The following is a 14,969-nucleotide window of genomic DNA, read 5'->3' as shown; positions in this document are numbered from 1 at the left end:
GCAGCACAAAGAAGTTAAAATTAAAAATAGCAGTTTTATTGTCAGCAGCTGCTGGCAGGACTCCCTTCCATGCGGGCCCAGGGCTTGGGGAATAAAGGCAGTTTAATGTTTGTAATGAATATTCTGCCACTCTGTGAATGGCTGCTTGATCTTCCTGGACCAAATACCACTGAAGCCCACCCCAGTCTCTGAAATCCTAGGAATAAGAAGGATTGTGTGAACTGAAGTGCTGGTGATAATGAGTTGGGACATCAAGACAAAAGGACATTGAACAGACTTTCAGCTCAGAAAGTCCAGCTATAAATAGCTTCATTGCCTCCCAAACATGTATGGAGATTTACTAAGACATGATTATGAAATATGTTGACAAATGAAGAGCCTTCCTAATGTTAATAATATAATAATAGTGACACACAGTGCTTCTTTTGGCTTTCACTGTTAATTACAGTCATTATATTTATTTTCCGTGCAGGATTTTCAGCAAATTTTCACTTAAGTGTGGCTTCGTTATGTCAATTTTCTTTCTGCGGTGCTGACAGTGGGCATTCTACATTTTAAAAGGTGGTAAGAGAGTTATGTGAGCACTCTTGTCCACCAATACTCGCGGAGAAAATTTGTTGCTGTAAAGTTTTGGAAACAAATTTCATTATATATGCCAAAGGCCTTGTCCTTGTCCTTGTAGGATGACCCAAGCTAGAGAAAAACCTTTTCAAAAATATTGAATCTATTTTAAAACAATAAGAATAATTGAATATCTTCTTATAATAAACCGTGCACTCAGCTTTAGAAAATATGTCATCACACAGAGCAATGCAGATGATCTAAAATGAGCAAAAGTAAAATTCAAAATGGAATGCGTCACCTGAACTCCAGTGTCCAGACAGGCATGCACGCACGTACAGGGTCAACATACAGGGATGAGAAAATAGCAGAAAATATATGAAAATGTCACTTTTGCAAATTGTGTTTGGGTGAACTTTGTTTATATTTTCTCCGTTTCATATATTTTTGGGTCCCGTCATTATGTAGCCTCTATGTTGATTAAAAAAAAAGGTGGATGAGAAAAAAAGATACAAGGTGTATGTGATGATGTTTTAGTATTAGTAGAAAATAGCATAATACACACCTCCGCAGAAGAATATTCAGTGAAAAGTTTGGAGAATGCCAGGAACACCAATCCCAATGGTAAATCAACTGGGAAATATTGCTGCTCTTGAAGAAAACCCAGCACTTAGCAGGCAGAGAAAATAAATATTTATTTAGTAACTAAGCGTTTACCTCCTGGGCAAGAGGGTGGATGGCTTGTAAAATTTTAATGTTTTTTTGCCATGATGATCTACTGGCTCGCTCAGTCTGCATTCCTGTTGGCAGGGAGAAAATAGTTATTACCCTTACTTTGCATATCAAGCAGTTTTTCTTCTTACTGTTTTTAAAAACTTCCCTGATGCCCCTGGAGATCGGGGAGGGTAAAAGTGTGTCTGTGGCCAGCATGTGCCTGTGGTTGTCTTATTGCTGATTCCAGGACACTCCTGCAGAAGCATCTTTCAGGTTGTCAAGGAGGGCTTGAGACTTGACTGTGAACAGGAAGCCCACTGAGGTGCTAGTTTCCTCCTGGCAGGAGCTGGTGACCTAGGCAAGTCACTGCGCTTTGGCTCATTCCCCACCTGCCAGAGAGCTCCCTCTGCATCAGGTTCTGTTCTAAGTGCTGAATCCCCTATGCCTCCTTCATTACGTCATTTTCCAGACAGTGAAACTCAGGACCAAGAATGTGAGGTCATGACCTAAGGTGACTCCAAGAGGGTGGTCCAGGCCAGCTTAGAGCCCCCTCAATCTAGCTTCCGAGTCTGAGCTCTTTACCAGAGCAAAGATACTATCTTTAGTATCTTTATTTTTGTTTCTAGTTTTAGTCATCAATTTGGGTGGTAGTACAGACATCCTGCTCATTATTGTGATCTTCATAATTATCTTTCTCCTTCTCAGACTTGTGTTTTTGAGGTGCTGAGTGTAGATGCATAGAGCTTTTAAAGGCTGGGCTTCTGGCATCTGGACAGACTGAAGACGATAGCATGAGTGAGGAGCATCTGTGACCAAAGAGGAGCTCTGTGCTCTTTGGCCATGCTGAAAATGTGAGTCCAAAGAGAACTCACCTGACAGGTGAGCTGCTGAGCTCCACGTGGGCTATTGCATTTGAACTTCTCAGCCTGATACAGTGGATGCTGCTAGTCCAGCAAATGGGTGGGAAACCAAGGGCTTGAGATGTGAAGATGCTTGTTTCCTCCCAGGTGCTGATCCAAAGATCCCCCCGTAGCTGTGCTAAGTCCCACCTCCATGCTGTTGCTGCATCACTAGGCCTTTTGATTTTTCTAGAAAGCTCCTCTGTTCTTCTCCCGTGGAGAGCATTACTGACTTGTCCTTGAATCTTCCCTTATCATCAAGGCCACTTGACCTCCCTCAGACCAAGGACTCACGCTGAAAACCCTCATCCCAGCTGCGGTGATTTTCTGAAATGAGTTCTATTAAATCTCCTAAGTGTCACAGATTCACTGAGCATTCGCAGGGCTGTCACAGGCTCTTTCTTCTCCTAAAATTGCCATTGCATCGTAACTTAATAATTAGAGATGATCTCAGCTCCTAAGGCCTTCTTGTGTATGTTAATATCAACAGACCCCAGATGGCCTGGAGGGGGCTGCAGTTTGTTCCCCACAGCATAAGAAAGGGAAAGCAGGAGAAAAACGTCACTTTGGCTCCTTTGTCACCCTGTGTCTGTTGCATCCAGACCTGGAACAGGGGAGCCTCTTAGGAAACAGAGGAAGCAGGAGCACTGCTCATTAGGAGAGAAGTTGCAGGCACCCCTGAAGGCACTGTGCTTACTTCCCTCTGCACCTCGAGGACTGTTGGAGGAGAACAGCTGATGTCTGTAGCCACCTCTGGGATGCTGTAAGCCAGGCCAGCAAGGTGGGGCCACCTGTCCCCAGACACCTCTTGTTATGGGTCTAAAGCAGTGCTCCCCCAAATGCATGTACAATTAGTGACTGGCGTAAAAGACTATTTAGATGTTTCACAGGTATAAAGCTCCATAGCCTTGAATCATTTATTGAGAAAATCATTCCTTTGGAAGGAGCTTCTATTAACTTCAGTTGGTAAAATTCACTTTGGAGTAAATATGTCCTTAATACTTGTCTAACTGGTGCTAATCATTCTTTGAAGGAGAGAATAGGCTCTAGGTTCACAGCCTGTAGCTGATGTTGGAACGTGCAGGCCTCTGCCGTCACGGGGCTGGGGAATCAACCCTCCTGAATTATGAAATGAACATGAAATAAGACTCAGAAATCACACAAACGGAGAATGAAGTAATCTTGACTGCTGTCAGTCAGAAGTTATGAGCTGCTCTGTCATATGTGAATCATCTGTCTCGCATGTCCCTGTGAATTGGACTTAGCCTCCCATACTTCCCAGTGAAGGGACCAGCCTGGACTCCTCCTGGGCCTCCCACCTGGCCACCTCACTTACTGCAGGAAAACATGGCTCAGCCTGGAACTGCACCATGGTCAGGCACTTTGTAAGCACTGGGGAGAGAGAGTGATCAAGAGAATAAATACTGCATCAAACTGGAGAAGCTCCACGCTGGCAGCTCACAGTCTAGAGGAGGGGAGGAGGTAGACCTAAGCTGAGTTTGGAGGTCCACAGCATTGGCAAGTGCTAGGAAGAAACCAAACAGGGCCTTGGCAAGGATAGTGGTGAGGGATGGGGTACCTTGGGTGGGGTAGCTCTGGAAAGCCTCCCCGAGGAGGTGCCCTTGGGGTTTGTTCTGCAGGAGGAGCAGGAGCTGGTCACATGCAGAACTGGATACACACGTGGCTGGAGTGTGGGCTTGGAGGAAGAAGAGGGAAGACATGAACTTTGAGAGGCAGAGAGGGTGAGATCCTCGAAGGTCAGCTCCTTGCAGGAGGCCAGACCCTATGCCTTGAATGATGGCCAAAGGTTCTGTGATCATTTTGGAGACTGTACTGATGAGATGGAAGATGGGTTGAAGGGAGAAGAGAGGGAGAATAAGAGTGACTGTGTTCATGAGGTGGCGCCAGATGGGAGATGGGAGAAGGATGATGACGTTTACCAAGTCCTTACCACCTGCCGGTCTCTGTCCTAAGCGCCTCAGATATTCAGCCAATCTGACTGAGCTGGTGAGGCTGAGGGAATCAAGCACTTTGGATTGGCAGGAAATGCTGGAGGAAGAAATTGTAAGAGACCAAGGAAGGGCAAAGGGATTTCTGTTTGGGGAATCAACTGAGCTGTTCATTGATGCAGTCATTCAGAATACACTCGAGTCCCCACTCAATATGCCAGCTGGTTCTGGGGACTGCTATGGTACAGTATGAGTGACATACCACGTCTCTGTCCCCTGGAGTTTGAATTCTAGAGCAGAGGCAAGTTATACACAAACACTCCACAAATAATCAGTAGCTTGGTGTGTTTGCAGCATTGTAATTGGGGCCTTCTTGATTCCAAGGATCCCACGGGTCTGTGGGGCCATCTGGCTGGCAGTAGGATTTGCAAGTTCATGCTCAGGGGAGACATTCTGGCTTACCCAGGGGCTCTGCGAAATGTAGTCTAGACAATGTTTTCAGATACTTTCACTGCGTGCGGCATGGTGCACCTTAGAAAGGCCACCGTGAAGTGCTGTTTACAGGGACCACAGTCTCATTTGGAGATGGGTTACAGTTCTCTTGATGTCCCCCAAAGTGGAACATGAGTAGACCCCTCTGAGTATTCCTCTTGACGGGCATGACACACAGCTGCTGCTGGTTGGCCAGCCTTTGATGCCAGGAAGCTGACAGAGCCAGTGTCACTGGGTGGGGGCCATATGTCCTCCAAATAAGCACTTTCTTATCCTTCTACTGAGGGAAGCTGGGCAAGAACACAAGCCCCTTTCATGGTACAGACACCTAGGCCTGGCCTATAGGCGAGGAGCGTTTCTTTTCCCATTTACTCTTGCTCCTGAGAGAGACTTTACACAGTGCAGAGGAACACAGACGGGAAGCCCCGTGGATGGTTGGCAGCGTCCTCCTTGAGAGCCTGCTCCCTTCTCCTTGGCTCTGCAACCAGCTCATCACCTCCCAGGACCGCGGCTTTGATCAGCTGCCTGCTGAGCCTCTGGACCTCATCTGGTTCTTTTGCTGTTGGATAATCTGAAGTTTGTAGTTCTTGGGAATTCACATCCTCAGGCCCTGTCGACCCTTAAGTCTTTGTCTCTCTTTCGTCTTTTGTCCTCCTTGTTCCTGGCATACAGGAGCTATCTAGGGTATGCTGTCTGATCCAGCCAGGCGGGACTGTCCCCTTTCCTCTGCAGGCTCTGTTCTTCCCACCTGCTCTTTCCCTTGTTCTGTTGTCTACTGCAGGATGCCTCCTCCAGCCTTCTTCTGCACCCTCCCAGAGCTCCTGTTTAATTGCCATATCGTCCATGAAAGCTGTCGACATTCTCCACCACCGAGAAGTGGTCTCTTGTCCTCTGCTTCCTGCAGAGGTCTGTATAGCTCAAGTTGTGGATCACCACTGTAGGAGCGCCTTCCCATTATTGTCCAAGTTGGCCTATGAGGATGTAGGCATTCTGTTCACAAGCTATGTGGCTCCGTGAGACAGCCCAGCCGAATGGCACATGTTCTAAAGATCTTGTAGTTCCCTCTACCAGATTGTTAGCTCCCGAAGAGAGAGAGAGCTCTTAGCTCGTTCCAGCTGTATCCCAAACGTACCTTGTGGTGGTTAAGGCTTCATAGTGATTTGTTGAGCATTTATTCACACATCCCACCACATACACACACACCATTTTTTTTTGTCTATGTATAGGTGAACTAATTGAAAATATTTTATTAAAAATGGATCAATCAGCACTAGAAATGGTGATGCAAAAGTAGTAAAGTAATATTGTAAAGTAATATCTTGTAAAGTGATATTGGTGATAGTCAGCATTTATTAGAATCTTATTATGTACCAGGTACTTTACTGAGCACTTTATATACATATTATCTCACTTTATCCTCACAATTACCCACTGTGATATTACTCACCAATATCATTTCTGTTTTGAAGAGGAGATAGAGAGGTCTAGAGAGGTGAAGTAACTTGACAGTGCTGAAGCCAGTGTTCCAACCCTGGAATTCTGGATCAGGTTGCAGTTTGTTCTTGGTTAGTAATCATTTTCAGGCATAGACTCTGAACTGTCGTGTGGAGGGTATCGTGTACTGGTTTTAATTTTTAGCATGGTGTTTTCGCTGACACAGGAGGGTCACTGTTGTCTCCTCCTGTTGAACATGTTTATTGCGGACTAATAATTTGCCAGGCTCTTTCCTGGTCACTGTGGATGGGAATGAAAAGATGGCCCTGTCTTCAGGAGCCTTGTGGTAGACTGGGAGTTGGTATCCCAAGGCCCCATGCAGATGGGCGATTGACTCTTCAAACAAGTTTGCAGGAGAAAGATATAAGGAAGGGTTTCAAGAAGGTGGCCCAGAGGAGAGTTCTTACAAGGAGAATTTTGAAGGATGGGCAGGGGTCATCAAGTAGGGAGAGGGTCTCCTCTGCAGAGGAAAGAACACCAGCAGATGAGCAGAGAGCATTGACGGTGGAGCAGCTGGACGTAGCTTGGCCCGTTTAGTATTGCCACCTCATGGCTCAATTAGCTGACGATCGTGTGGGCTTACACGTATTCACTCTCCGTGAGTGAGACACTGCTGTGGCTAGTACGACACTGGGAGGTGGTTGTGCCAACACTGAGGGATAAATGGACCATCCCTCATGGCTGTGGCTTTGTCTACCTGCCTTTGCCTTGGCCTTCGGGTAGCTCACTGGCCACTGAGCAACTCATGTTCTCTTGGGCCACAATCACCACTAAGGCAGCTTCCGAAAGGGGAGCTTCTCATGGGGCTCCCCTTCCCTTAGAGGGTTTAATGGGAGAATTTGCAGGATTCTGCAGTGGTTCCCTTGGGGCAGTTTGCTGAGCCACTTGTCTCTTTAATTCATCTACTCAGTTTGTCACTCTTAGGCAGTTTATACAGGTGTGGCAGTTTGTTCTTGGTTAGTAATCATTTTCAGACATAGATTCATCCATACAGGAGCAGCAACTGGCCTTGCCAACCCCTTCTTAAACTTGTGCTCAGTCACCAACCCTGTCTTTCTGCTCTCTTGCCTTTGGCTTCTTCTGTTCCATTTTTGTCCCATTTGTAAGATCTTTTCTCCTAAAATTCCTCTAGACTCAACTTCCTGTTGCTCTTCTTTAGACTTTGTGTCTGTATTTTGTGCTACTATAACATAATGCCAGAGAATAATGTTTAAAGGACAAAAATTTATTGAGTGAAGAATTTGGAGGCTGAGAGGTCCCATATCAAGATGCCAGCATTTGGCAAAGTTCTTCTTGCTGTGTCATCACATGGGAAAAGGCAGAAGGGCAAGAAAGAGCAAGGGTCTAATTCAGCCTTTAATAAGGAAACCACTCCCACAATAACAGTATTAATCTATTTGAGAGGGAGCACCCCATGACCCAAATACCTCTCTTCCATGAGGACAAGGCTCTAGATGACTCCATCATGAAAGCCTATTTTCTTTTGCAGAAGAACAAGCAGGAAACTCGACTTACCCTGTGCCTGGGGAGAGGTGTCTGGCCAGCTGTCCACAGCTGACCTGACGACGTGGCCCCTCTGTCAGTGTGTGTCCGCACTAATGCCCGTATGTCCAGCTGGTAGACATAATGTTTGGCCACATCCTTACCTACACCCTCCCTGAGACTTCTACAAACACACATCCTCTGGTAACAGAGGATTGTCTTGGATGGCCCGTTGATACCTTCTGTGGTGTGTGCCAGTCACCTCTCTGAAACACCAAGGTTCGGAGAAATGACCTCCTTCCTTTCACTGCTGTGTCCTCACCACAAAGCACCCTTGGGTTACCAGCCGTAATTACTTTCCAAGTGCTGTTGGCAAGTGGGAGCTCGGGAGGGATGTGCCTGATGCTGGAACTCCCGGGCCTAACTCTCCCTGGCCTTCTCCTGTCCCCTGCAGACGGAACCCTCTGCACTTCCACCTCATCGCTGACTCCATCGCCGAGCAGATCCTGGCCACGCTCTTCCAGACCTGGATGGTGCCCGCTGTGCGCGTGGACTTCTACAATGCAGATGAGCTCAAGGTACGGGAGGGAGGAAGCCCGAGGCCTCCCTGGCCTGTCCCCATGGGGAGCTTTTCTCTGCCCCTTTAAATTGACTCACAGTGCCAGATGTCAGGGCTCCTCTGGATAATGTCCAGGATATGACAGAGGTTGGCATTATTACTGAGAGCACTAAGGCAACCAATCCATTAACACAGAATCCATGCCAGTCCCTCAGTGCGGGAGGCCATATCTGAAAGTGTTCCATGGTAGGATTGGAGAGGATTTTGTTCCCCAGTGAGGTAAATCCTGAACTCAGTCTGAGCGACCTGGGTTGGAATTTGTGTATTGTCATTGACTGGTCTTAAGATGCAAGGTGAGTCACCTTCCTCTGGCCCTGTTTTCTCAATGGTAGGAAGGTGGTTAAAATTTCAACTCACTGTGTAACTAAGAGGCTCAAATGAGCAAATATATGTGCAGATGTTTTAAAAACACTATGCTGAATAATTATGTGTCAGACCGGAGGGATTCAACCAAATGAGATCCTTGCTTAAAGTCCTTCCGTAGTGCCACCTTGCTTGCATGGAGACTGAGATCACATTCTGATTCGAAGCCCTGTCTTTCTGCCTCTTGCCTCTTCTAATAGCACCATCTCTTGTAATTTTTGTAGAATTTCCCCCATTCCCAGCTCTGATTAATAGAGGAGTCCTCCAGTTCTCTTTGCCTTCTTTTCTGTGTTTGAGTCTTTGTTTATACTGATCCTTCTGTCCCATGTGCCCTTCCCACCTACCTTGTCACAATTCCTATCCACTATTAGGACCCAGTTGCATTACCACCTCCTCTCGGCACCGTCCCCAACCTCCCCAGGGAATAGGAAGGCATTTTCTATTCTCGTTTATCTACTGCAACATTCTTAATGGGGTATGGGGAAAAGAAGCACACCTTATTCTTTTCAGTATTTCTGGCGCAAAATAGGCGCCCTGTAATGCTTGCGGATTTAGCAAATTGTTATTATTAGAGGAACACAGAACGTTGCAGAAACGCATTGATGCTTTGTCTCCAGTCACCTTGGGAAGGACTCAACACCTAGGCAAGAGGCTGATTCTGGTAAATTGCTTGTTTCAAACCTTATAAAGCCATTATCTTTTCATTTCAGAGCCATAACATTTTAAATAGATCACAGAGATGCCAGCCGGAGTTTCTGATTTTTCACGTGTTTCAGGCTCTGAGGTTGATCGAGATGTTCAGAATTTAGCATTTGGGGATTGTCGCGGTAATTTGTGTGCCATTCCAATCTATTCTGAGCTAAAATTGATTAACACTCTTAAAAGGGGAAAAACAAAATTTAGCAAATTGCCGCACTAATTAAGGTGAAAGCAAGCCACTCTGTCTCCCAGGGTCTTAGCGCCAACACCATGGGGAGAAGCAACGGGAGAGGAGGAGCAGCAGCTGTCGCGGGTGGAGGCCTCTGCCTCCTGCTCCCTGTTCACCCTTCTCTGTGCTGCGGCCCTTACAAACCTGTACTCTGTGCTTATCAAGAAAACACAGCAGATTGAAAGAAAGCCCCAGTTCAAATCCCAGTTTCCCACTGAAGAACCATCTAAGTGGTTCTGATGGTTGGTTCTCTCGCTGTTGAGTGAGTAGGGACAGCCTCAATGGCCCAGGTGAAGGGCCACCAGTGCCCACAACCAGGCAGTTCTCAATGCTAACTCCTCAGTCAGGGTAGTGTGCACCTGTAGTACTCCTAGCTACTTGGGAGGCGGAGGCAGGAGGATCGCTTGAGCCCAGGAGTTTGAGGAAGCCTGGGCCACTTAGCAAGGTGATGCTTGCTTAAAAAAAAAAATCCTCTGCTTCATGGCTATATGCTACTTAAAGTGCTTGCTTGTGCTCATGTGGCCTTTTATGAAATCCTTTGGTAGTTGGGAGGCAGAAGTGTGAGGCAGCCTAGGCTAAGCTCTTCTCCTGGGAGCCCAGGGCTTCTCAGAGGTCTCAGATGCTCCAACTCCTGTGCCCATGTCCATACAGGTAGACCAGTTGTCCACTGTTTTACATATATAATTCTTATCCATCGGGAATTGAAGCTCCCCTGGCTTAAAAAATAATAATCTTAACAATATGAAGGGTTCAAAAGGACAGTCTCCAGAGTCTTGTTCTCCCCCCAGCCTCTACCACTGACAACCCAAGAGAAGAGTCCTAAAACCTGCATAGTTCTCTACCAATTGGTCACCCCTCTGTTGCATTCCTGAGCCCCATGAGACTTGTCAGAACCCAGTAGGACACTGAGAATGAAAGATTTTTAGAGAACTTACTTTTTCCACCATAATAATGACAACGGTAGTAATAATTTACACAGAATCCAGCTCAACACAGCCACAGCCATCATCTGCCCATTGCCCCTGCCCAGCCCACTCATCCCATGACACTGTCATCTACGTAGCTGCTCATCGGGACCTGGGAATTCCTCTCTTTCTCTTGCCCTGCCTCCAACCATCACATGTGCTAGCTTGATCCTGCTATTCCTGTAATCCTCCTCCTTCTCTTCCCAACTCATGTGATCTTCCCTAGCACAATGGCAACTTTTTTTTTTTTAATACAGGCTTGTCTCCACCCTTCTCTTCCACTCACCTTTTCCCTCCCAAATTGCTATTCATGGGCAAGAGTCAGCTTTCCATAAAGCAAGGCCACCTGACCTACCCCTTTCCTCTGGTAAAACCACCATGGCTTCCCAGTCCTCGTAAGACAGCAACCACTTTCGAGCGGACTGTTTCTACTGGCAGTTCAGCTGTTCCCCAGCCTCCTTTCTCCACCCCACTGGTAGTTAATCCAGGTTCTTTGGCTGAAGCAATGTTCACAGAGGAAAACCTACCCTGCCTTCCTCCTCTCACAGAGGTTCTTTTGTTACATGTTCTTGTAGGATCACATACATTTCTCCTGGACACTCATTAGAGTGGATTTTTTCGTGCTGTTGTGTGATGAGCTGGTAAATGTCTCTGTCTCCCCTAGACCACAGACTGCAGAATGACCAGGTCCTGTCTGGTTTTTACCACCCTCGTATGCCTCATGCCTTGTGTGATAACTGTGTGAGTGATACACAATGAGTTCAAAGCTGGGTCCTTGAGAATGACAAAGCCACAGATTCCTTTGTCCCCACCACAGGTCTTCATTCTTGAGGCCTCTTGTGCCTTGGGCTTAGGTGGGCAGCTAGGTGTTTGCCTACCTGTGACCACACAGTGGCATAAATCAGGCAGCTCCATCTGTACCAGCCTAAGTCCCCAGAGCAGCCCTGTGACAGCTGAATGAGTGCTTTCCCATGACAGTTACAAGGAAGGGCACATGTGGAAACATCCTGTAGATGACATCAGACAATGAGTTGGAACAGGAAAGAAGCAGGCTCAGGCTGTGTTCCGCAGTTGTGTTAGATAAGCGTGTCAGACGGCACCTTGCGGGCACAGAGGATGGCCTCCCTTGATACAGCTCCAAGAAATCACTTCGTGTAGCTGTTGGAAATGGCGTTTCTAAGAAATGCTCCTGTGGGCCCCTTATTATATCTGCTTGTGCTGGAGATTGAGTAATAGGGAATAGGATCTTTATGAAGGATCGGTGCATGATTAAAAATGAACTGTGGGAAATTCGCAATGGACCGGTACGAGTCTCCATAATGACCAATTAGTGTGGATTTGCAAATAGTGATCGCTCAGCCTGCCCATCTCTGTGGTGTGTGGAATGCTCATTGGTCTTCCTGATATTTACATGGCCCATTTATTTTCAGCCTCCAAGTCCCCATATCAACAGGCTACCAGGACTGGCCACATTTCTGTTCTCTGATCTCTGCTCAAAGCATGTAGCTCTGAACATCCGCAGAGGAGGAAGAAGAGGAGGACTCCTTTGGTGTAGAGCTTTGTAGATGGTGGCATGCTGACACTCGGGGAAGTTCTGTGCAGTGGAGAGAAAAGTTTGTTTACCTCCATTCACAGATAATTCGTAAACTGGAATACAGAGTTGAAAAATAGTTGCCTAAAATCAGGCAGCTAAGAAACGCCAAGGCTGATATTTGAGTTTTCCCTTTGAAAACGAAATGGTATCACATACAGGATTATGTAATCCACTGGACAGGAAGGAAAGGATAGAGCTACGTGAACTTGGGCTCAGGATTCCTTCTGTCGTGTGTCCATGGCTACACGGACTGTGTCTAACCTCCCGTACTGATGGACCATTTACTTCATTTCTGTATTTTTCGTGCTTCTCTCCTGGAACTCTTCACCCAACTCTATGGAATAGGTTCAATTGTCCCCATTCTACAGGTAAGGCAGCCCAGGCTTAGGGAGGCTAAATAACTCCAGAGCATGTGGCTGTTGTGCCAGATCCGGGATTAAAATCCAGAACTCAGTCCACAGCTGCCAGTCTTTCTCCTGTGTTACATCTCCCTCTCTGTGGCTTGCCTAAGCTGAAATACCAACTTTAATTCTAGCTAGACAAGGGTCCTCTAAGCTCTCTCCTTTTCTGGCTGTTCCTGAAGAACAAATGAATAAAGCGTGAACCCTGGATTTAGAAACCCGCTAAGAATGGTGCTTCCTGCTGTGGATAAAAGGAACCCATTCCAAGGTGGTTTGGGATGGCTCTGTCTCTGCCATCCTGGGATCAGGTTCTAAACTAGGCTGCCATCATTCTAGAGGGTTTGCTTTAAATCAGCAAAACATCCCTTGCCAGTTTTCAGACAAGGCCCTGCAGGTCTCCCAGCCTTTCATCTTGCCCCATTTGGCCCAGAAAGTCACCCTCTTGCCCCCGCCCAGGGGCGGATGATCCTGAGCTCATGAAGGGAAGCAGCTGAGCCAGTGGCTGTTTCATGATCCGCCTGTCCAGCGGGGAGCCCTAATTTATCTCCTTTTCTCTTAGACCTGATGCCTGCTCGTTACCCACATCAGAAAGCTCATGAAGTGGGATTCAGGACTGTGGTTACAGAAAATATTGATGGTTGACTCTGAAAATTGGCTTCCTACTCCTCCTTAATTGCCTTTGTGGAGTGTGGAGGCTGTTCAGGTGGCTGTGATCGCTCAGCCCCCTGCAGTCTTCTGGGAGGCAGCTTCCATTGTTCTTCTCCCTGGAGGGGTGGTCAACTGCCCCTCGCCTGTCTAGGTCCTGGGAAGGCATACTTCCTGAAATTGGGCATTTTCAGCTGGGAGGCCATGAAGAGAACACAACCACGGTGTCTCTGAGTAGGAAGGGAGCCCAGTACCCATAGCTTTTTTTGAACAAATGGGTCCTCGAGGGGAAGATGAGCTGCCTGAGATCTCTTAAATGATTGTTCCTGGCATAGACCTTTTCCCAGAGCCGGGTCTGTGTTTGATGATGCCAGGCCTTGGAATACAGTTCAAAGGTTCCACATTCGGTGATGGTTGGGCTTCAAGTGCTGTGACCAGATATCCCCATGGGGCTGGAGCATTTCCAGGGAGACCTGGGCACATCTCAGGGACGTCCTGATCTGCTGCTCTAGGATGCCCTGCCCAGGAATGGTAGTGCAGTGGGTGTGAGGCCTTCTGATCAGATGGACACCCAGAATGACGTCCGGAGCTTAGTAGCCTGTGGACTCAGAAGCTCGGATCCCCTTTTATTGGTGATGATTAGGAGCAGTTAAAGCCTTATCATGCACTCAGTGAATTCTGTTTCCTTCCCCTTCCCTCAGTTGTCTGCCTTTTGTATAGACAGTCCCCAACTCATGGTGGTTCGACTTCACAATTTCTCAGTTTTACAGTGGTAACAATGTGCTATGCGTTCAGTGGAACCTGTTCTGTGGGTTTTGAATTTGAGTCTTTCCTGGCTATAGGTACATGGTAGGGGCATCCACTCTTGTTATGCTGGGCAGCAGCAGCAGCAGCAGCAAGGAGCTGTAGCCCAGCCAGCCCTGCAATCCAAGAGTAAATAGTCAGTACTCGACAGCGCTCTGTGGTGCTCAGCTATGATTTTCGGGAGGTTAGGTGCATTAAGTGCATTTTTGAATTGTAATGATTGCAACTCAAAATAGGTTTATTGGAATATAGTCCCATTGTAAGCACCTGTATTTGAAGATAGCTGGAATTTACATTTTTGTTTTTTGGGTTTTTTTTTTTTTTGTACCAGAGATTGAACCCAGGGGTGCTTAACCCCTGAACCACATCCCCAGCCCTTTATTTTTTTTTTAATTTATTTATTTTTATTTTGAGACAGGGTCTCACTGAGTTGCTTCGGGCCTTGCTGAGGCTGGTTTTGAACTCATGATCCTCCTGCGCACTTTCTCCCAAGCCACTGGGATTACAGGCATGCACCACTATACCTGGTTCCTCTTTCATTTTTTAAATAATAATTACCATATCACAGAACAGTAGATACCATGTGGCATCTCCCTGCTTGCATATCACATAATTTGGTCGCTTTTCCTCCCCAGAATTTTCCCTCGCCTCCTCTCTGCCCTCCCACTTCTCCCCTGCCTCCCAGTGGTCTCTCTTCTATTTTCATGATGTCTCTTTTACTTTTTCCCTTCAACTTCTACATATGAGAGAAACCATATGACATTTGTCTTTCTGAATCTGGCTGGTTTCATTTAACATGATGTTCTCCAGATCCATCCATTTTCCTACAGATGATTTAATTTTGTTCTTTATGGCTGAACAAAACTCCTGTGTGTATATGTGACACTTTTTCTTAATCCATCTGTCTGGTGACAGACACCTAGGCTGGCTCCATAGAGTAATTATTGTCTTACACCTTCTTTTGTCCAATCCCACATGTCTTCACCTCCCCTTCTCCCACAGTGACTGCTGGCCTCTCACGAGGCCATACATTGTGGCTTTGCTTTTATAATAGTGGAT

At 46.8% G+C, this 14,969-nt stretch overlaps 1 protein-coding gene across 9 annotated transcripts in view; it reads left to right on the top strand.

Annotated features, from left to right (window-relative positions):
* The window catches only part of Large1 (LARGE xylosyl- and glucuronyltransferase 1), a 496,807-nt gene that overhangs the window by 250,307 nt on the left and 231,531 nt on the right, over nucleotides 1–14,969 (top strand). For all 9 annotated transcript variants that reach the window (XM_058574193.1, XM_046429385.2, XM_058574197.1 and 6 more), the window contains one exon: nucleotides 8,046–8,169. In XM_058574193.1, coding sequence (XP_058430176.1) covers nucleotides 8,046–8,169 — 124 coding nt within the window. The remainder of the gene's footprint in view (nucleotides 1–8,045; nucleotides 8,170–14,969) is intronic.

This window comes from Marmota monax, unplaced genomic scaffold (assembly GCF_021218885.2).
Source record: "Marmota monax isolate L192 unplaced genomic scaffold, Marmota_monax_Labrador192_F-V1.1 WCK01_AAM20220418_F8-fsc00051, whole genome shotgun sequence".
NCBI lineage: Eukaryota > Metazoa > Chordata > Mammalia > Rodentia > Sciuridae > Marmota > Marmota monax.
The sequence above is the reverse complement of the archived record's forward strand: the minus strand, read 5'-3'. Positions and strand labels throughout refer to the sequence as shown.